This window comes from Euwallacea fornicatus, chromosome 8, assembly GCF_040115645.1.
Source record: "Euwallacea fornicatus isolate EFF26 chromosome 8, ASM4011564v1, whole genome shotgun sequence".
Lineage (NCBI taxonomy): Eukaryota > Metazoa > Arthropoda > Insecta > Coleoptera > Curculionidae > Euwallacea > Euwallacea fornicatus.
In genome coordinates, this window is record NC_089548.1 from 4676925 (window position 1) to 4698423 (window position 21499).

The window sequence follows — 21499 nt, forward strand, 5'->3', positions numbered from 1 at the left end:
CATACCCAAAGCAACAAATATTTTTATGTGTTTTTTTATATAAACTTTCGTGTAATTTACTTATTTTTATCGTATTTTTCTTCTGCAACCCTTGGTAGCCTGCACAAATACTGCGCTCCACAGCGTTATTGTAGAATCAAACAGCTTGAACATCTAAACTTCTTCCCCATCTTCGAGATAAACAGGTACCTCCGGGCACAAAATTAGAAATATAATCGCAAAAACCGGCAACATCGCAATCTTCGGTACCACGCAAGAACCACCTTCCATCTGCTGAAGAAATGGTACTCCTTCAGTCAACATCGTCGGTCCGCGTAAGTACCGTCAAGTACTACCGGTGCCCCGTGCGTTTACCAAGACTTAAACTTCGCCAAAGTTTGAGCGTTATCAGTGGAAGTTCTGTTTGTTATATGTGAACAACCTCCCTGAATGACCTCCTCAAACTCCGGATCTGATCTCTCCAGAAGAACCAAAGATGCTGCGTTCGGTCTGTTTATAACCGGAGTTCTCTGATCTCGCGAGACTCGCGCTTCGGCCATATTGAATACCAGAGGGAGCAGGACGGGTGCATGGGTCCGCCAATGCATTGAATAGAGACAGAGTTGGTGAGGTTGCGAAGATATTTGAAGGGGCAAAGGACTGTGGAATGCTAGATTAAAGAAATAGAAGACGAAGGCATACACGTGGATGATTTTCTAGCATGAAATGAGTACTTTAGGGGAAATTTCGAATGTTGTAAGGAGATAGTACTATGCTGCACCACATAAAAATGCAGTTCATAAACAGCTTAGCCCAAATTCCCATATTCCTCCTGCTTGCGGTGCTAGTGGGAGGACAAGGGCCAGGGCCTGGACCAGGCTACAAAAAAGCGCTCACGGAGTCCCCTTACAAGTACACCGAACAAATGCAAAGCAGGGCAGTGGACACTAGAATAACACTAGAGATTCCTGAAGGGCAGCCGAAGGGTGCCATCGCAGGGCATATACCAACAAAACCGGGCTTTACTTACAGATTCAATGAGGCCCCTAGAGAATTTACCTTAGACCCTGTCACGGGAGAAATCCGGACTAATGTAGTTTTAGACAGGGAAACCCTTAAAAACGACAGATACGACCTAGTAGTTTTGTCCAGTCAACCCACTTATCCCATCGAAGTCCGAATCTTGGTGATGGATGTCAATGACAACTCACCGGAGTTTCCGGAACCCAGCATAGCGGTCAGCTTTTCGGAAAGTGCAGTGACGGGAACTAGACTGTTGCTGGACGCAGCTAGTGATAAGGATATTGGTGCGAACGGTATTAGCGATAACTATAAGATAATAGCAGGGAATGGGGATAAAAAGTTTAAGTTGGTGGTTACCGGGAACCCTACGGGAGATTCTTCCTATTTGCATCTGGAAACCACCGGGAAATTGGATAGGGAAACTCAGGGATTTTACGTTTTGAACATTAGTGTTCAAGATGGGGGAGCACAGCCGAGGTAAGCCAATTTTTAAGGTTGAATCTAATTGCTATTATTAAATTTAAAATGAAATGTGCCATGAAAATTATACTTATTGAGGGTTTAAGTACCATAGGGTAGCAATCCGCACATTATGGAAGTTTAAGTAGGTAATCCTGCAAAACTGCAAATTTTTTTAAATTTATTTCAGGGGTTTTAAACAAGATTATCTGCAGTTTGCAGTTTGATCTCAATTACTTTAGGGAGTACTTTAGGAGTAGTTAATTCATGCATATGGTAAACGCGAGAGCATTCTATACAGGTTGCAACATACAAAGTTTGTAATTATAATTGTGTTCGTTTGAAGTGAAAGGAAAATGTTTATGGTGGAAAAGTCGCCGAATTGCATGGCCAAATTTTAGAAATGGAAAGAAATGGAAGAAAAAAACTTAAATTTCGAAAGGATTAAATTTCATTCGCCGCAAACTGCATTTAAAACGGTTCAATAGGAATTATTGAAATTGCATTAAAAAATGTGTAATTTGAAACATTATAATTATTTTCTATCTCCTCTATCTATGGGTGAATGATCTGTTGTCTATAATTATGCCTTTTTAGACCGATTCTCTTGATGAGTTAATGGAAGAAGATTAGTATGAGCGATATCGTCGAGTACCCGGTATTTTCCCTAAGCGATGGGAAAGTAGTTTTTGTTCTGTCACGAAAATTGCGAAACACCAAACATTTTTGAAGTACATGTAACTGGACTAATCTGAATCCCATAGTTTTTGAGGCAGATAAACCACTTCAGAAACATATGCGTTAAATGGTTGTCCTGTGGAAACCGAAGTACGCTCACTTTCATATGGAATGCGTCACAGAGCAATAATAGTAATTCGGTCTTGTAATTTTGGTAAATTGGCAAAATAATGTTTCAAAGCAAAGTATCAAATCATCAGAGTTCCGGTTGAAAAAACATTTATTAATTGATAAAGTTAATAATGAATGACACCGCCTTGTACAGCAATGCAAGCATGCAGTCTTCGTGGCATGCTTTGCAACACATGATCAACATCCTCCTCTGATAATTCATTTCATTCTACCTCAACGTGGTGTCGTAGGTCATTGAAATTGTTTGGAGGCCTCGGTAAATTTCAAAGACGGCGACTCATCATGTCCCAAAGGTGCTCGATAGGTGATAGGTCTGGTGACCGTGCAGGCCAAAGCACCATATCCGATTGTGCTTGTTCCAGGGACTTTCGAGTTATATTCGCAGTATGCGACCTATCGTTATCGATGACAAAAAAAAACCATTGGCGTTCCTTCTCTTTTACCGAAACTATGATTATTTGATATTCTGTTATGAAGCGCTATTTAGCCAATGTTGCAAGACTTAATTGTTATTATTATTACTGGGCGGTGTCGTTAATACGAAACTAAGTAGCATCTGCTTGCGTTTCGAGAGTTCCAATCATATCTGTATCTTTGTCCAATCACATCTCTATCTTGCGAAAAAAATTGCCAATTCCTGTACCTAACGTTAAGGATAAGACTGAACATTTGTTTATAATGTGACAACTGAGGAACATCTATAAAAACCCATTAGCACCCAATCATCAAATTCAGCTAAACATCTCATTCAGTAAGCGTGGTGGGGATCATAAATAGAGATATTGAATTTCGAAACGCGAAAATGTAGGCCCGTTGGACATACAAGATCAGTGAAATTGTTAAAAAGTGCTTTATTTAAAATTTTTTCATATTTAAAAATTTAGGAAAATAGACGCATAAAAGTTGGAAAGGAAATACCAAAACGAAATTGAAACATCACATGAATGATATTTCGCACGATGATCTGTTTGCCTCCTCTTGGATGATCCGAGACTTCCTGCATAAACTTTTAATAACCCAAAAATCGTGCCCAAAAGATGTATCCATCTGATTCGACTTCATTAACTTCCTTCACATTCCTTATTTGATTGATGCCACATTGGCAAAACTTGAGTGGCCCTAATTAAAAATTTAGGACCTGACATTGCATTTTACTTCCAACCATGTCGTTTATTAATTGCTTGGAAATCCACGACTCTTAAAATGAAAAAAATACCTCCATGGTTAATATGCAATAGCCACCTTAATTTCCCTTTAACCCCCAGGTATGGCTACCTCCAAGTGAATGTCACCATCCTAGATGTGAACGACAATCCCCCGATATTCGATCACAGCGACTACATAGTCAGCCTGAACGAAAGTGTGCCCCCAGGCACCCCCGTTCTTCAAGTTATGGCCACAGACAATGATCTTGGAGACAATGCTAAGATCACTTACTATCTTAGCGATAGTGAGAGGCAGTTTTCCGTAGATCCAGAAACTGGAACCATATCCACTACTGAACAATTGAATTGTCCTCAGCAAAACTGCGCTCAGACGAACAAACATGGGGCTAGTTGTCCTAAGAGTTGTGTGTTCACTGTTTTTGCTAGGGATCACGGTATTCCAAGGCAAGATGGTCGCACTTATGTTACTGTGAATTTGCTGGATGCCAATGATCATAGTCCAGTGATAAAGTTTAGGTACTTTCCTGCAACTGCCGCATTTGCCACTGTAGATGAGAATGCTGGAAATGGGTCTGTGGTCGCGGCGGTTTCCGTAGTAGACCAAGATGATGGCTTGAATGGTTAGTTTGAATGTTATCCTGCTACTTGTTTTGAAGCAAAATTTCTTTTATAGGGGAAACTACTGTTAAAATTGTGGCCGGTAATGAGTTGAATAATTTCCGTCTTGACTACACTCCAAGCTTCGATATAGTTAGGGTAAATGGTGTGCTAGACAGGGAAGAAATTTCCAAGTACAACCTTACGGTAGTCGCAACGGATAAAGGTAATCCTCCAAGAACTGCAACTGCATTTTTGATTATTCATGTAAATGATGTTAATGATCATGAGCCTGTGTTCGAGAAAAGCGAATATTCAGCAATATTGAGCGAGCTGGCTCCTCCAGGAACTTACGTGGCTGGCATTACTGCTACCGATGAAGATACTGGAGTTAACGCGGAAATATTCTATGCTTTCGTGTCTGGCAATGAAAACCAATGGTTCCAAATCAATCAAAACACAGGATTAATTACAACTAGAACTCCTTTGGATAGAGAAATTCAAGGAACTGTGGAACTGAATATTTCAGCCAGAGATGGAGGGCCTAATCCCAAGTGGGCTTATACCCAATTGAAAGTGACAATTTTAGATGAAAATGACGATGCTCCAGAATTTTCCCAGTCCAAAATAAATGTGTCTCTTTCTGAGAGCACTGCACCAGGAACTTTGGTTGCAATGCTCACAGCTATGGATAGAGATCAAGGCACGAATGGTAGCGTGACATATTCCCTGCACTCAACTGTGAAACAAAAATATGAAGACACCTTTTTTCTTGATGGGCTCACTGGGCAACTTACCACGAAACGAAAATTAGATAGAGAGGAAGTTTCGATATACGAAATCCAGGTGGTAGCCAAAGACCAAGGGCTTCCACCGCAAAGCAGCACTGCCACAGTATTCTTGACAGTTCTGGATGAAAACGATAATGCCCCTGAATTTTACCCTCAGAAGTATTTCACTCAAATCCCTGATGACCTGAAAGCGGGGTCTGTTGTTCTCAAAGTTCTGGCAAATGACTTGGACGAAGGAGATAATTCTGTAGTTACTTACAAACTGGAAAACCAGCAGGATAACTTGTTCTCTATTGATGAATTCACGGGAGTCATATCTTTAAGAGGGAGTTTGAAAAGCAGCTCCAGTCCTATTTATCGCTTACAAGTTTCGGCAAAAGATAATGGAGGTAGGAGGGCTATGGAGGATGCAGTTGTGGAAATTATTAAAGAGACTTATGTGGAAGAGTTGGCTTTTGATAACTATGGCGGATATGAATTTCAAATATTAGAGGATTCTGGTAAGTTATTTTTTTTCCAATTTTTCAGTAACTGAAAACATCGATTCTTCCAGGGGATTCTCTCTTTAAAAGAAGAGATATAGGTATAGTGAGTGTGGGCAATCAGGACGCCTCGTATTTCATCGTGTTTGGGGACCCCCACAAAAACTTCGTTATCAATGAAGACACAGGCAAAATCTCTACCGCTAAAGCCATAGACCGAGAACAGAGCGTCAGCTACACTCTTTCGGTGATAGCTAGGTCCAGGTTAAGTTTCGGCAAGACCACCGTGACCATTTTGGTGCAAGACCTAAACGACAACAAGCCGACTTTTTCTAAATACAAAGACGAAATCAAACTTGATGAGAACACTGCTGTGGGCCACGAAGTGTATTTGGCCAGAGCTAGGGACTTAGATTCAGGAATAAATAGCCGAATCACTTACGCTCTGAGCTACAATCCTGACGATCAATTCAGAATATCTGAAGCTACTGGAGTCATATACTTAAATAAGCCCATCAGGGCAGAACCTAACAGTGTGAATCATATAGAAATTACTGCCACCGATAGCGGTTCTCCAACGTTGTCCTCAAAGCTTACTCTGGATGTTACAATAGCGGATGTGAATGATCATACACCAGTGTTTGATCATACATCATATGAAACCTCGCTTTTAGAGAGTACTCCTGTGAATGAACGATTCTTCGCTTTAGCTGCTTCAGACGCAGACTTGGACTTGAATGGCAGGATCACGTATGAGATCACTGAAGGAAATGTTGAAGAAAAGTTTGGGGTAAGTGTGGATTGATTCATATGATTTGTTTATTTGAGAAAAAGTCCTTCGAGTAGGTGTTTCTTTTGTTGGAGGCGTTATGGCAATTTGCTCCCTTTTGCAGGTTTTCCCAGACGGATTTCTTTATCTCCAGAAACTGTTAGATCGTGAAGATAAAGACTATTACTCCCTTACGATTATGGCGAAAGATATGGGGAATCCTTCGAGATTTTCGGTTGTTCCGGTCGTGGTACATGTTATAGATGAAAATGATAATGCCCCTCAGTTCACAAACAACACGTTCACTTTCCAAGTACCAGAAAATCGGCCTCCTGATTCGTTTGTTGGCAAACTGACTGCTACGGACAGAGATATTGGTAAATTCAATCAATAATTATCAAATTTCACGTTCTTCACATATCTGTGCTTTAAAATTGCCTGAATGTTTAATGTATACTGCTTCACTATGAACATACAGGCAAAAACCACGAGGATCTGTGGTCTACGAATGTTGCGTGTTAACACTCTCCTTTCTTTCCTAGGACGTAATGCTGAGCTAATATTCTCCCTCTCTCCTCTTCAAACTGACTTCACCATTGATCCTAAGAATGGCTTCATTCGAACTTTACACGCATTCGATAGAGAAGATCTAATGCTTATGTTCGGTCACAACTTTATTACCCTCGAGGCCACGGTGACTGACAATGGAACTCCGAGACTGAAGGATAGAGTCAAAGTACAAGTTTACATTACTGACGAAAATGATAATCCCCCAAAATTTTTGCGCACCCCATATAAAGTGCAAGTGTCTGAAGGAAGCTCTGTTGGTACACATATTTTAAGACTTTATACTCAGGACGTGGATGAGGGTTTGAATGGGGATGTGTACTACTCCATTGTGGGGGGCAACGAAGAGAGGAAGTTCGACATTGAGGAGACCACTGGTGAGTTTTTCTTCATTACTTTTTCATATTGTCTAAAGCCAATGTTCCTTCTTTTTAGGTCAAATAATTCTGACGAGACATCTGGATCGAGAAACGACCTTCAAGTACACCTTAACAGTCCAGGCTCATGATGCTGGATTAACTCAACAACTTACCGCAACAACCACCGTACAGATCGAAGTCCTGGATGAAAATGACAATTCTCCAGAATTCACTCAAAGCGAATCCAAGATATCGATAAGCGAAACTACCCCAATCAACACAGAATTGTTGCAGTTTAAGGCTGTCGACAACGATTTGGGAGTGAATAGCGAAGTTGGATATTCCATTACTGCTGGGAATCGAAAAGATACTTTCCACATAGATTCCAGTACAGGACTTTTGTATCTGCACAAGCCTTTGGATTACGAAGAATTGACCAGTTATCAGTTGAACATAACTGCCTCGGATAATGGCAGTCCTAGACTGGCAACGAATATCTTGTTTTCCATTGCAGTGGAAGATGCCAATGACAATCCTCCAAACTTTCCAAGTACAGCGGTTGTAAGGCAGGTTAAAGAAGGGATATCAGTGCATACTCCTATTGTGACTGTGGTGGCCAGTGATCCTGATTCGGGGTTAAATGGGAATGTAAGTATTTTGTTGGTGATGTCTGTAGAGTGAGTGAAGATGTTACTGAAGAATTGAGCGCAAAGGTCGTTTTAAAAAATTTACAGCTGAAAACTAAACCCTAAATACATGATAGGAATTGCCAACACTGATGGTTATTCTTATGAAACATGGTAATATCAGTTCTTCAAAAGTACTTCCACTTCTTCCTTTAAGTCACCTGCTTGTCCAATAATTTAAAATAACTTCCCCGATGTCTATAACGTCGATCTAAAATTCTCGGCTTCGATAGAACAGTCTTTAGCTGAAATGTTATTTCCTAAAGAGTCAGAGACTGTGATGTTGATCTTCAAGATAACCGCATTTCTGTTTCTCATTTACTCAGACTGACAATTTCCCTCCCTCAGGTCTCATATTCGATCACCTACCAAGAACCCGACAACGCCCATCGCTACTTCGGTATTAACCCCATCACAGGGGTAATCTACACCCTCCGCCCCATCGACAGAGAAACGATAGATACATTCCGCCTCACTGTAACTGCCACTGACATGGCAGAACCCCATTCCAGCAGACTGAGTGCTGACAAACTGGTAACCGTGATCGTCGAAGACATCAACGACAATATGCCCGTCTTCGTCTCCATGAACGCTGCAATTTTCCCTCATCAGAACGGAAAATTCTACAGACAAGGCATCACTGTGATGCAGGTGTTGGCGCGAGATATCGACTCTGCTACGAATGGTTTGCTCACTTATGAGCTCATCAACGATCCTAGTGAGCTGTTCATGTTGGATCAAAGCTCCGGAGCTCTGAGGCTTAGGAAACCTTTGAGCAATCCTGAACCCACGTATAAGCTCACAGTCAAAGCTACCGATGAGGCTGTTCAAGCTGATAGAAGATCCTCGGATGCTTATATTACCATTATATCCAGTGGGAGTAGGAATGGGCCCGGTCCAAGTTTCGTGTCGCAGAAGTTTTCCGGAAGTGTGTCCGAAAACGAACCTCCGGGGACGTCGGTTTTGACAGTGTCCGCAAGGAATTTCGGGAGCGAAATTGAGTATTATATTACTAATGTGACCGGGAATGGGGTGCAAGTGGACAGATTGTTCGATATCGATACAAAATCGGGGGTTTTGTCCACCGCGACAGGGTTGGATCGCGAGGCCGGGGTGGCTACTTATGAAGTGGAGGTGTACGCCATTGTGGTCGGAGGAGAAGGACACCGAACTGCAAAAACTAAGGTAGGATACCTTTAATATATGGTTGAGCGATGCTCGAATCTACATAAAAGCCATTTCTGCGAATAAAAGCAACATAACGTTATATAATAACACAGAATTTAGAGTATCTGTTTAAATTATTGTGCGCGTAAGTGAAGAAAACTTACATATACGATGCCTAAGGCCCTTAAATATCCGCTCTCGAGCTTCTATGACCCATGCAATCCTTGTTAACATGTTTCTTTTACTAGTTTACTTCATGTAACTACCGTCATCTCAACTCTAAGAGCTCCTATTGGATTATTTCTAATAATAATCCTTGTACAGCCACAGGTGCTGTAGCTTAATTTATCTGACTTCACTGTGAATTCATCATCAGGACAAAGCAATGTATTATCGATCTTCGTAAATTAATTTTCGTTGGCATTAATAAAGTTGAAACAAAGCCTTGGAAGCCATATTGCGATGGACGCCTCCTGCTGCGGGACCATGCTTAATTTAAGTGGTCGCATTTTTACAAATTGTTTTACAACATGCTGGTATTTAGCTTATTATAAATGTGTTATTATTTATTTATGTATACGGTTTGTGTTATTTTGTGCCTTTTTGGTTCAAGTTCGAAAAATTCGCACCGGCTTCTCCCAAGCCCGAGTACCGAAGCCATGAATTTCGCATAATCATGTTGACTTGGTCGAACAACGGGCACACAATTAAAGGTTTTTACTCACTGAATAATAAATAGTAAAAATAAGAGTAAACAACTTTCTAGCGATGTCTTAAGGGTACGGGATGATTTTTTCCATGGTCCTTATGTATTAGTTCAATGGGAACGTTGGAAACTCAACTTCTCAGGGCGAGTACAATTTTACGACGCCTATGGACTTGTACGAACAAACAGAAAAATTACCGACAAGGCCGGGTCTTGTTCTTCAAGTTAAGTGAATTCAAAATGTCGTGTGAACACATTTATTTATTGCGAATTGAGTAGGGACAAACAATCCCTGGTTCCGAAGGAGAGTCAATTCCCGGGGAGTTGGAGAGATACTTCTATTTTTTACTTCACCTCACTCGCTTCGAGTCAGAAAAACTAGCTGGGATTTTTTCAATGACGACAACCACCGCCTTCATCCGGCTCTTCAGCATCATCAGGTACCTTCCAAAAGGAAAAGATGGACGTCCATGCGTCGCCAGGACCATCAGGAATTATTGACGTTAAATTCTGCTTCATCTCTCTTTGATTTTTCTAAAATTGAGTTTTCCCGGAATCCGGCCATCCGCTGTCCCTCGAGGAACTACCTGCTAATTGCGACTAATTTTAATTAGTCCGGGCGGGGGGAAATTGCCTTGATGTTTTGCGATAGTTAGATGTCGTAGGCGTTCTATTTGTAATAACTAAGTGCCTTGGCAATATATCTAATTACAGTAAATTGAGTATTGACAAACAATTTGACCCTGGAGAAAAATCAGAGGGATTAAATTGGTTTTCCCATTGATGAATGCAAGAAAATGAGTTCATCAGTGTCTTTCATCTCAACACCAGTCATCTTCGATATCAGTAATTATAGGTCATAGACGAGATTCAATATTCTGAGGAATTCTATTAACCTGCGGAGTGAGACCTTATGCAAGTACGGTTGCTCGTACCGGTCGATTTGTATAAAATACTAAAAGAAGCGTCGTTTTTTTTTTTTATAACTTTTGAAAGACGCTTGAGGCCGAATTAATGAAATTTTTGCCCGATTAACAACAACATTACAGGGCGTCCTGTAAACGTGTCGCACTTCTGGAAATTTTACCCGCCCTCCATGCGGGCCTGAATTTTGCGCAAAAATGGTAACGTCTAATAGGGGTTTTCTTATTATTCGATAGAACCTTAATAGAACCAAAATGCCACTTTTAAAACAAGCTCGCTAGTATAGAGGCGAGAGCCTCTTTTAAGATTACATCCGGACACTTCGCCTCGACAGAATTTCTAGAGATCTTTCCAGAGAAACCATTATACCTTCGACGACGTCTTATTGACAAAGAAGGAACCAATTCCTAATCTGTCGACCTCCGTGTCGAAACGTTTTGACGAAATTTCACCGTATTCAGCAATCCAGTGGACTCAATTTGAACAGTGTTAATCTGAGACGAACTAGAGCACCCATTAACCCATAATCTCAACAAATGAATTCCGAGTATTAGATCTTTCGCGTTACATTTGATCAGTATTTTTAACGAATACCCACCAGACCGCATATCAATGAAAAGATGGTAATTAACGGACACATAAGCAGAAGGTTAATACCATTAACGATATCAGCGAAATATGCTTAATAGCAGTCAATGAGACGCCGATAAACCGGATAATTAATTTATATTAGTTTATTGTCTCGCAGCTTTTTCATTTGATAATGGAGTGTAGTTGATGTCGGCAAGTTTGCTGTGATTTGTTTCCTTATTGCCGTAGTGCTTACGGAATTGTATTATCTAAATTGGATTAAAGTGGATAATGAGCAAATTTATCAATTTATTTTTTCGAATATGAGTTTCCTCTGCTGTGCAATCTCCGGTTGATAATTGTTCTCATTGAAACTCGTACAACATGTCAATTTGAAAACGAGTCATCCTAGATATCTCACTCCGTATAGAAGACAGGGAAGTATGCAAAAACACGGCGATTTTCATTTCAAGAGCGAGCCTCCTTCAGTCGGTTCTCGATTAAGTTGCACGCGCCCTCTAGCAGGGGTGAGCAACAACCATTAAACTATTAAATGGTAGGGGGGCTGGGTTGGCCCTTATGTGAACCGTCTTTCAAGTGCCTTTCAAAATGTACCTGTTTTTCTATTGAAAAGCTTTCGAGAAATCGTGCCCAAACCGTAAACAAGATTAAACATCGAGAGCATTGCATAAACGCCGTTTATTAATGTTTTAAATGTTAAAATGCTGTGTATCATTTTCTAAGCATTAATAAAGTCTGTTTTCAAACTCCACTCGGTGAAAAACTTCAATTGGAGTTCCCTACGCGCAGCTGCAACTCTTCTTTTCAAGTTTTCCGAATTTCGAGGCCGGATTCCACAAACAGTAGATAATGATTTTGGTTTTTGTTTGATTTATTTGTATATGTAAAAGCATTTATTTAATTATTCTACTTGTAGAAGAAACAGTTAGAATGAGCAATTTTTGAGTTTTTTGTAGAATTGTTATTTAGTGTTACAAATTGTATTTCCCCGCGTTAAAGGTTGGTAGTAGCGTTTCACGAGGTTTTCTTCACTTTCAACAATGTGGAGCTGCACCACGCTGTTTTCTTCCTGTTAAACAGTGGTTACACGGTAGGTTACCTGGCAACTGGATTGGTCGAAGAGGACCAATTGAGTGGCCGCCGCGATCGCCCGATTTGACGCCTATGGCTTTTTTTTCTGGGGCGGTCTTAAATCTATCGTTGATAAAACCCAGCTTCAATGTTGGGAAAGATTCAAGTGGCAGTGGTCAGTTCATTAGAGTGGAGTTCGAAGACAGACTTTCTTACTGTATAGAAAATAATGGACGGCATTTTGAGCGCTCAACATTAATAAAAAAAAATTTTACAATACAGTTGGCACCTAGGCTTGTTTACGGTTTGGACATGACTTTTTGAAAACCTCTTTAACCCGTCGAAAAGAGATGGATACTTTTGGAAAGGTAATTGGAAGATTGGTCGAATGAGATATAACTGAACCCCCTCCCATTTCAGGTCTTAGCCGTTGTCGCCGTTTCTACGCACCTCGTAGAAAGTCGACCTGAAAAATGTCCCCGTAGAAAATAAAATCGACACGTGCTGGCATATTTACGTATTTGCTATAAAGGTCAAAATGTAGAGGGTGGTTCGTTTTCAAGCTGACCAGTCGTAGACTCTAAATCCCGAAACAGGAGCGGGTCAGTAAAAATGACGATTACCGTATGAGACTGTGGAACTCGCACTGATAGGACAAATGCAAAAATTTAACTAGGGATAATTTTATCTAGGAAGTAACGGCGTTAAACGAATATGCACGATAAATCAGGGCGGTTAAGTGCAATTGACACATTTGCGACAGTTATCGGAGCAATTAAAGAGATAAACTCAATCAATTAACCATTATTTATACACTGCGAGCCATTAAAGACTGCATAGCTTTTGTTCATATTTATTACTTTTACTGCATCGTCTATCGTTCGCTTTGCATGGGTTTTAATACTCGCTTGAAAGTGTTTCTAAATTGTATACTGCTGATTTATGTAAGCGTATCAGTCTGTTCTTGAGAACAGTTACCTAGAATATCATTTCTATCTGAGAATATTCAAAGCAAGCCTTTGAGACATTCTAACGCTGTCATATCCTCCTGAGTTAAAACTCAATATTTCTTTGCTCTGTCATTACACCAGAAAACAATTTTAAACCGATAAATCCTTTAAATAAATGTCGGAGATGTCTTATACTGTAGGTAATAACACAAAAAATGCTATATTGCAGGGGCGTGTTCCGAAAATGTGTTGCCATAAGTCTGGCATGTCAGATCTGCCTTAAAGATAAGGAAATATTTATATTTATGTCTAGATTTTCGATAACAATTTGTAAATTATGAATTGCGTTCATACTCACATGTGGGGATCGAGCCTTGCATAACGCCTATATTACGCTTTTCGGGGAATATTGGAGAAAATCAAGATAAAATATCCTTCTGGAGAGTACACATTTATCCATCTTCGGTTTCAGGACAGATATATGCGAAGGAAGAAACGACTTCATCTTGAGTTTGACCATCTGAAACACTCTCTTCTGGAACCGGTCTTGGGTTGTCGAAATTTGACCTATTTCCTCTGCGACTCGCATACGACCATGCTCTCTTGTGCGTGGACGGGTTCCACGTACTTTTGCCCATTTTGCTAGCAGCGTTAGTTCTGAGAAGAGCGCGAGCTCGTCCCCTCCCCACCTCGCCATTATCGCAGTCAAAGAGCATTCCAAAGGCAAAAACAATTGATTCTAGTTGCTACATGCATACTATATACTAGAGACTTTTTTTGGATCAAGCTTAAACTGGAGCCATTTGACGTATCGGGATGATTTCAGAAGTGATATTTGGAGGGGGGGAAATTTCCAAAATCCTATTAACCGTGCGGACTGTCCGAACCAGAAGAACCGATAGCTTCCAAGAGGAGCTCGACACGAAACAACGGCATTGTCGCGAGGTGCACGTGCTCGATTAGAGGTTTGTTGATGTTGATTAGAGGTAGCCTCAGAAGTTTCTAAAAAGACTCGACGAGTATCGCAAAATGTATCTAACGCCCTCCTTCTGGTTCGGACTGGGAGTGCGCTAGATAGTCGCAGACAGTACGAGAAAGTCATCAATGATTGAGACTTCTCCCGTAGTCTGTGTACTTCCGGTTGACACGTTGAAGTCCCATTTCTCACTGAGGTACGAAAAGTAAAAGCAAAACAAGGAACGTGCATTATCCACGGCCTTTGCAATCCCAATCTTTGAATACGCGATTGCGTAACGAATCCGTTTCGTCTCGGCCGCATTATTAGAAGAAATTGCTCCTGAAAATTCAATTGATAGGGCAGTTTAGAACGGTCTCCAACAATTAATAAGTAACTGACGAGAAAACAGTCTTGTTCTTATTTTATCGAAATGTGGCTTGTCACTCTAGGGATGTTCCAATTCATCGATCGCGTGTCCGGAATACCCTCTCGCAGCAGTGGTTTAACGATTGAGTCGATGGAAAGCTCGCCCATCTCTAGTGCAATAATCGAAATTCCATCGAGTCAGAATTTTACAAAGTCAGGCCTTAATTACCGATCTTCTATAAGGACTAAATTAAAACGTGAGCTGGTGATGACTTATTTATTTTTCTAAAGGTGTGATTTTTAAAGTTTCGAACAGCACTGCATTGGAGTGCTTGTTGTAGCCGCCTTTGTCAACGCACCTGCATAAGCAAAGTCACTGATGAGGCCGATGATTGAATGATTTGAGTCGGTGTGCTGGTTGCTCGCTTCAAAATACAACATGGAAGGCCACTCCGCCTCTGTGCAACAATAAAAATTTACCTCGGCCAAGGTTCGACCCCCTGCGACTACGATACGACACTGATGGAAAAATATAACCAACATTACCAGTCCCACTGAGCACTGGGGAGCTTTGGCATTTTATAATCTGAAGTCGGGTTTTAATTCCTCTGAAATTTTTCATTTTACCCGTAAAAGAGATGCAGTAAACACACTCGCCTGTTTGTCTTGTTTGGCCATGGATGCCGTCCAGTGGCGCTCACCAACGAAATCGTAATCGTATTGAAACTCCCATCTGGGGCCGGCAGACACCAATACAGAATCCACAAAAAGAACTCAAAATGGCCACTATCTCGAAATTTACTTACCATAATGTATGTTGAGGATTCTTAAAGCCTATTAGGTTATCTTAATGCTGGCTAATGTGAGCTAATATACTTCATTTAATGCTCCATGGACGGCCAGCTCGACAAATTCGCCGAGATGGGAAATATTCGCAGATAAAGCGTTAACTTTCCTTGTAGATGTACTGTTAGGATCACATCGGTGCTGGTCGATAGATGCGTTCTAGAATAGCGGAAAATTCTCAATTTTCCTGAAAAATTATTATAAAAGTTCTTCGCAGTGCCGAACATCGTAATTCCCCGACAACTTCTCTTCCCCGTCCTTTCTTCCCCCAATGTATGTCCGCGCAGGATCGGGCCCTCCTAGCTATTTTCGCGACAAGAGATATAGTGAGTGACTTTAATATTCGGACACTGAAACATTGCCATTTTATTGTCAGTAATTTTATTTAAATCGCAATTAATATTATACGAAATAATGTAATTTCCACTGTAAAAAAGTGAAAACTTCCGACAAATAGTAAAATTAAAATAAAAGTAGACGTAGATTCTGGGTCACTTTAATATTCAGACACTGTATAAAATATTTTTTTGTCCTCTGGCATTCCATTGGAATGTTGTTTTGATACACGCATGTAAACTCGGGTGATAGTAAAAAATAAATCGTTTCAGTGAAATTTAATTTATCCTACTATTAATAGATATAATGGCTCGCAAGAGGAATACCAGTTTTGATATTCGACAACGTGTGATTTTCCATAATGCCGATGGAAAATTTTACAGAACAATTGCTGAGTTATGTAATGAAGCAAGAGTACAGTGGCAGATATCAATGGACGATTTAAACGAGAGGATCGTATCGAGTCCATGCCCCAAAAGGACCAACCAAAGAAATTGCACGAGCACGATAAGAGAACCATCTTCTGAAAAATCAAAATTAATCCAGCATTGAGGGCACCAAAATTAGACAATGAACTTTTCAGAGACACTGAGAAACAAGTACATCCTTAAAGAATAGGCCGAGCATTAAAAGAAAATGGATGTAATGGAAGAATTGCTAGGAAAAACCACTTGTTAGTGAAGCCAACCGAAGAAGAAGATTGAATTATGCAAAAGAGTTTATTTCGAAGCGTGATACTTGGTGGAATGACGTTTTTTTCAGTAGCGAAAGTACATAGAATGTTTTTGGGTCCGATGGTCGAAGAATGGTGTGAGGAAAGAAGGGTGAAAAATTAAAAATAAATAATATTGAACCTGCAGTCTAACATGAGAATGGAAGCAGTCTTGCATCGGGGTGTATTTCCACATTTGGGGTAGGCGAACTCGTTTTTTTATCGATTCTACAATGGATAAACATTTCTATTTACGTCAGAGCGCCGGGAAAATGGGAATTTCAGATACTTTTGAATTCTACCAAGATAACGATTCCAAACGTAAATCACGTTTGGCGCAGGAGTATTTGCTTTACAATTGCCCTAAAGTATTATAACCACCACCTTAATCGACGTACCTCAATCCCGTCGAACACCCATAGGACGAATTAGACCGACAAATAAGAGAAACTGAAATACCTTCAAAGGAGATGTTAAAACAACGATCAAAACAAGAACTAGAACATGTTCAAACGGATTATTTGAAAAAAATATATATCTGCAGCATTCCTAAACGTCTACGGGGCGTTATAGATAACAGTGGCCACCCACAAAATATTAACTAAGAAAATAAATTGTCTATTAGCATGTGGTAATTGCGAAAGCCAGTAGCGTCCGAATGTTGAGTGTGACCGAAAATTTTCACCTAATTTAATTTGAATTTTGTCAGTGGTTAGAAATTGCATTTATTTCGAATAAAAACGAAGTTACACGTTAATCGAACGCGTATTTTAATAAAACCCATTATTTCCCACAATTTTAATTGCGATTTGAATAACACTAAGATAGCTGTAAAATGAAATATCGTGGCGGCCGAACATTAACGTTACTCACCGTATATTTCAGATTTTCGTCTGTTAGCCACTTTAATATTCAATGGGACTAATTCAACATAAACCATACCAAGTTGCCGGCCAATAAAACCGTTACTACTGTTGATACAATGATAGTGTTGAATTATAATGCGATCATTAAATTTCTGTTCAACATGGCTTTACCGATAGTACCATCCCATTGTTTTCCACATAGCTAGCGCTGTCATGCACGCTCAGTCCCCTAGTAAAAAAAAAAGAAAAAAAAAAAAAGGAAAAAACATCGGAGGAATTTGCTGGGACAATATTATTACTTTTCAAGGGGAACGGGTCTGAATAACGCCGTTAAAGGCATATTTTCCTCGTCAAACCAGGCATAATATATAGGATATCGGGAGAAGGTAAAAAACCACCGGCTCACCTATAAAACCCAGTAGTGATCGTAATGAAATTTGCTAAATAGTGTCGATTAAAATAATTACTGTATGAAACAGGTGCTGCAATTACTTTTTTAAGCTTTAAGTATAATCTTAGACTCGGGTGAAGCCTGAGATACAAACAAGGTTTTACGTAATTACGACCGTACAAAATGATATTAAGACTTCCGCTCCTTTTTTCGTTGTAAGTGTCTCATCTTGTCATTAGTTTGCGAGTTTGCTAATAGGACTAATGACATGAATTTCTTACACCATCGTAGATAAATTATTATAATTAATCCAGTACATGGAACTATGAAAGGGACAGAGACATAACTTTAATTGTTGATTATAAAATTTCATAGGTTTCATACCTGTTAGTGGAAACCTCCTCGAAGCCGGTCCTGGTTTTTGCGTCGTAGCGATAAAACGATAGCACTCCTAGGGAGTTCCCCTTTTCGCAAGAAACGGAGCATTGAAGCTTTGGACATTCTCCTCCAGCATTTCCTTCAGCGGAGCTACAGCTTTTGAGGTATTCGATTGAACTGCGAGTTACTTTTCGTCGCGTTTGCAGGGTGTCATGAAAGTTCATGTCAAAAATGGTATCGTGAGATTGTCCGGGTTGACACGTTAAAAAATTATTTGAAAAAAGTGTCTCGTTCATCATTATGTATACAGGGTGATTCAATGGGACGTGGCGAAACCCGAGATAGGGAACACCAACATATGACGATTGGCCGCAACATGCCTTATATCAGTGTTGCGCGTTTCAGAGTTACAGGGTGTTAAAAGTTAAAATTCCTTAATAACTTTTTGTGTTCTCATAGCATCAACACCAAAATCGGAGTACTTAGGTTTAGTAAGATGCCAAATAAGGATTTTGATCTAATTTTTACGAAATTTCTAGAGGGCGCCAGTTACAACCCACCGCTTCGATATATTTGGTCATATTTTTTTATGAGTGCGACTAAGGTCAAATTTTATTCAATGTATTGAAAAAGCGTCTATTTCTACGCAAAAAAATGTATTCTTGTTCAATCCCGATATCTCTCTTCGTTTGCGAGATTTTTACCTACAAGCTAATTCGTGTCCTTCCATTTCAACTCGGTTTTATTAAATTTCAAATAAATATTTTGCCGCATTAAACAAATGAAAAGCCATTAACAAATGAAAAATAAGTCTTATTTAAGCAGATATTCAAAATGACCACCTTCCCCCTCAATGCAATCTACTAACCTTTTTCTCAAAGATCTTTTTATTCCAAAATGCATTAATGCGGCAAAATATTTATTTGAAAATTAATAAAACCGAATCTAAACGAGATACATTTTTCAGAATTTTTTTTAACCACATCGTAATGTGCTTGACCCACATAATCTTATGATACCATTTTTGATGTGCATTTTCTCGACGCCCTGTATAAGCAGTCTTATACGCGTGGTTTTAAGGTTTACAGGGGGCATTTATTCCCTCGACATGCACATATCACCGTTAGCTTCATTCGTTGTACGGCACTGATTCTCGACACACCTTCTTAATGTACCCAGAGAAGCTATAAGAAGACGTAAGCAAGTACCCAGTGTGCATTTTTAATTCTTCTACAAAATCGCTATTACTCAAAATTTTTCGTTAAAATTTTGTACGAGCCCGTATTGAGAAGTGGTCAATCCAGTGGCTTGCACCGATTTTTTTTAACTCGCTAATATGATCTACTAAAAAAAAATTGCTATTAGAAACTGCCATTCCTTGAATTTTATACCAACCAGGCCATTTTTGCCGAAAATGTGCAGTTTATCAGGTTCAATAATTGAAAAAAAATCCGAGCTAAATCGCACAATTAATAAACTTTTTACAGACCGACCCCAAAACAAATGGGTCACGCTGTATATGCTAAAGCAGAATTCTACGGGATCCGTAAAATTTTCGTAAAGCTCTTTCTCACAGCGGCATCTTGCACCTCCGTGTTCACTCTTAGCATTTTTGTTCGAAAAATGCCCCTCATTAGCTGTATCTGTTATTTTCGAAATACGCCAGGCCTCTAGTGTTTTACTTATGAATTAAGGTACCCAAGGAACCGGGGCAAGGGCAATTTATCTGTCAAAGGGGGGCGAAAAACCGGACTTAAAATTATTGATCTATATGTAAAAGACTCAATTTGCATCGATAAATATGGGTATAATAACGAGGGTCTAGGGTGAAAGGAATCGTCGGAGGTTCACATGTCCATATACAGGGCCGGTTTGACCGTGAACTTCTCGCGGTGCTTTTTGTTAGATTTTCCTATGAGAGTGGTCACATTGACAATGTTTTAGGGAATAATTTATGAACTTATATTATGGTGCTTTCCAAGGCATTTGCAGTGATCTCAGCGATTCACGAAACCTTCGTAGTAGCCTCACCAAGACTTCTTGCATGTCGAATGCACATCTTGACACCCCTCATTGAGACCAGAACTAGTAATTTGACTTCAGGTTTTTGAAGGTTCCTGCAGCCGTTAATTTACCCGTCTTACGCACTTTAGGTTTGATAAACCTTTCAAAGTTTTCGTTGAAATAAAACATCGACTTGACTACAAGAATTTAACAATGTGTGTAAACAAGAGTGAGAGAAGGAGAAGGGCAGAGGCTTTTGACTGCTGTCGAATTTTTAAAATCCGTTTTCACGTTACGGTTCAGTAAGTCAAAGAAATGGCATCACTATCTATTTCTAATCTGATTTCAATGGCTTCACATGCCGCTTGATCTTATCTGCTTAGAACGGGGATTATGGACGGCCATCTTAATGAAGCTGGGAGTTTTTGGTGTGGGTTTACAATATACAAATAGGTTCTTCGTCTTTAACAAATGCCGAAGTTTTTATCACGGTAGGAAAAAAGACATCTTAGTACGTCCCAGTTTTCTCGGCACTTCTACTTACAAAGAAGTAGAATTCCAGACTAGAATGCCGGACATGTCCGGTATGGTATTAAAGAGCATTTTTATGGTTTTTCAGGCGTAAAGGCGCACCGAATAACTTTTAATTAATTAAAACCACTGGTGGCCGCCTCATTTAAAATTTTTATCTACCTACGGCAAATTGCCGCTCTTCAGAGTAAATGGACCATTAGAAAAGGAAACCGTCTGCTTTTTCCTTTCAAACAGTTTCAGGTAATGATTTATTTATTTCCACCTACTAATTGCTGAGAGCTGGCTTCTAATTAGTGGTACTATCACAGTGACGGACAAAGAGCCGAGTAATACGACGCTGTGCCCAGGGTGAAGATCCGCCACTGGCCGCAAGATAGAATTGACTGAGGCGGCATCGAAAATCGCCGGACTTCAAAACCGGGGGGTACGGCACTGATTTCAGAATATGCGTGTTGGGTGCTGGAGCAGTTATTAATTACAGTAACAACAGAGGCGTGCTGGATGTCTTTTAAAGTTGAGAGCCGAAAAAAGTGCAAGTGAAAGATGTAATGGAAAAATGCGGGGATGCTAGATCTCAAAACGCTATAACGTACTTATGCTTTGTATATCGATCGTTATATGATTTCTTTGTTGTGCGAACAATATACTCTTGAAGGCGGTGACAACGGGGCCGTGAAGAACACACTATCAGAACGAAAATCAAGGTCATCAAAGTCATTTCTTTCAGAAGGCGAAAAAGTTCGCTACTTTTTTGCCCTGTGAAGTTTCATGCATGTTGCATATTGTTGCCGAGGCAGCGAATTTGCCGTTGCGTTCAGCGGCACACGTTCAGGAAAACACTGAAAAATCATAACTACGACGTGCGCACACCGGCAAAATGTCGGACACCGACTTTTGTCGTTTTACGAGACTGAATTTCGAAAATTTTGGAACTCAAAAAGCCAAAATGTC

The 21499-nt window shown here is 40.0% G+C and overlaps 1 protein-coding gene and 1 long non-coding RNA gene across 4 annotated transcripts in view; one reads left to right on the top strand and one right to left on the bottom strand.

The window, feature by feature from the left end:
* Positions 1-309: 309 nt before the first annotated feature.
* The window catches only part of ft (cadherin-related tumor suppressor fat), a 115480-nt gene continuing 94290 nt past the window's right edge, over positions 310-21499 (top strand). For all 3 annotated transcript variants that reach the window (XM_066285061.1, XM_066285062.1, XM_066285063.1), the window contains exons 1-8: positions 310-1479; positions 3597-4117; positions 4171-5385; positions 5439-6157; positions 6261-6513; positions 6679-7080; positions 7139-7710; positions 8097-8933. In XM_066285061.1, the coding sequence (XP_066141158.1) occupies positions 752-1479; positions 3597-4117; positions 4171-5385; positions 5439-6157; positions 6261-6513; positions 6679-7080; positions 7139-7710; positions 8097-8933 (5247 nt within the window). In that variant the 5' untranslated portion in view covers positions 310-751. The remainder of the gene's footprint in view (positions 1480-3596; positions 4118-4170; positions 5386-5438; positions 6158-6260; positions 6514-6678; positions 7081-7138; positions 7711-8096; positions 8934-21499) is intronic.
* LOC136340752 (uncharacterized) lies at positions 14745-17759 on the bottom strand. The gene is made up of 4 exons (XR_010732362.1): positions 17249-17759; positions 15288-15677; positions 14962-15214; positions 14745-14906 (listed from the first exon to the last, which is right to left on the bottom strand). It is a non-coding gene; the product is annotated as an uncharacterized lncRNA (long non-coding RNA).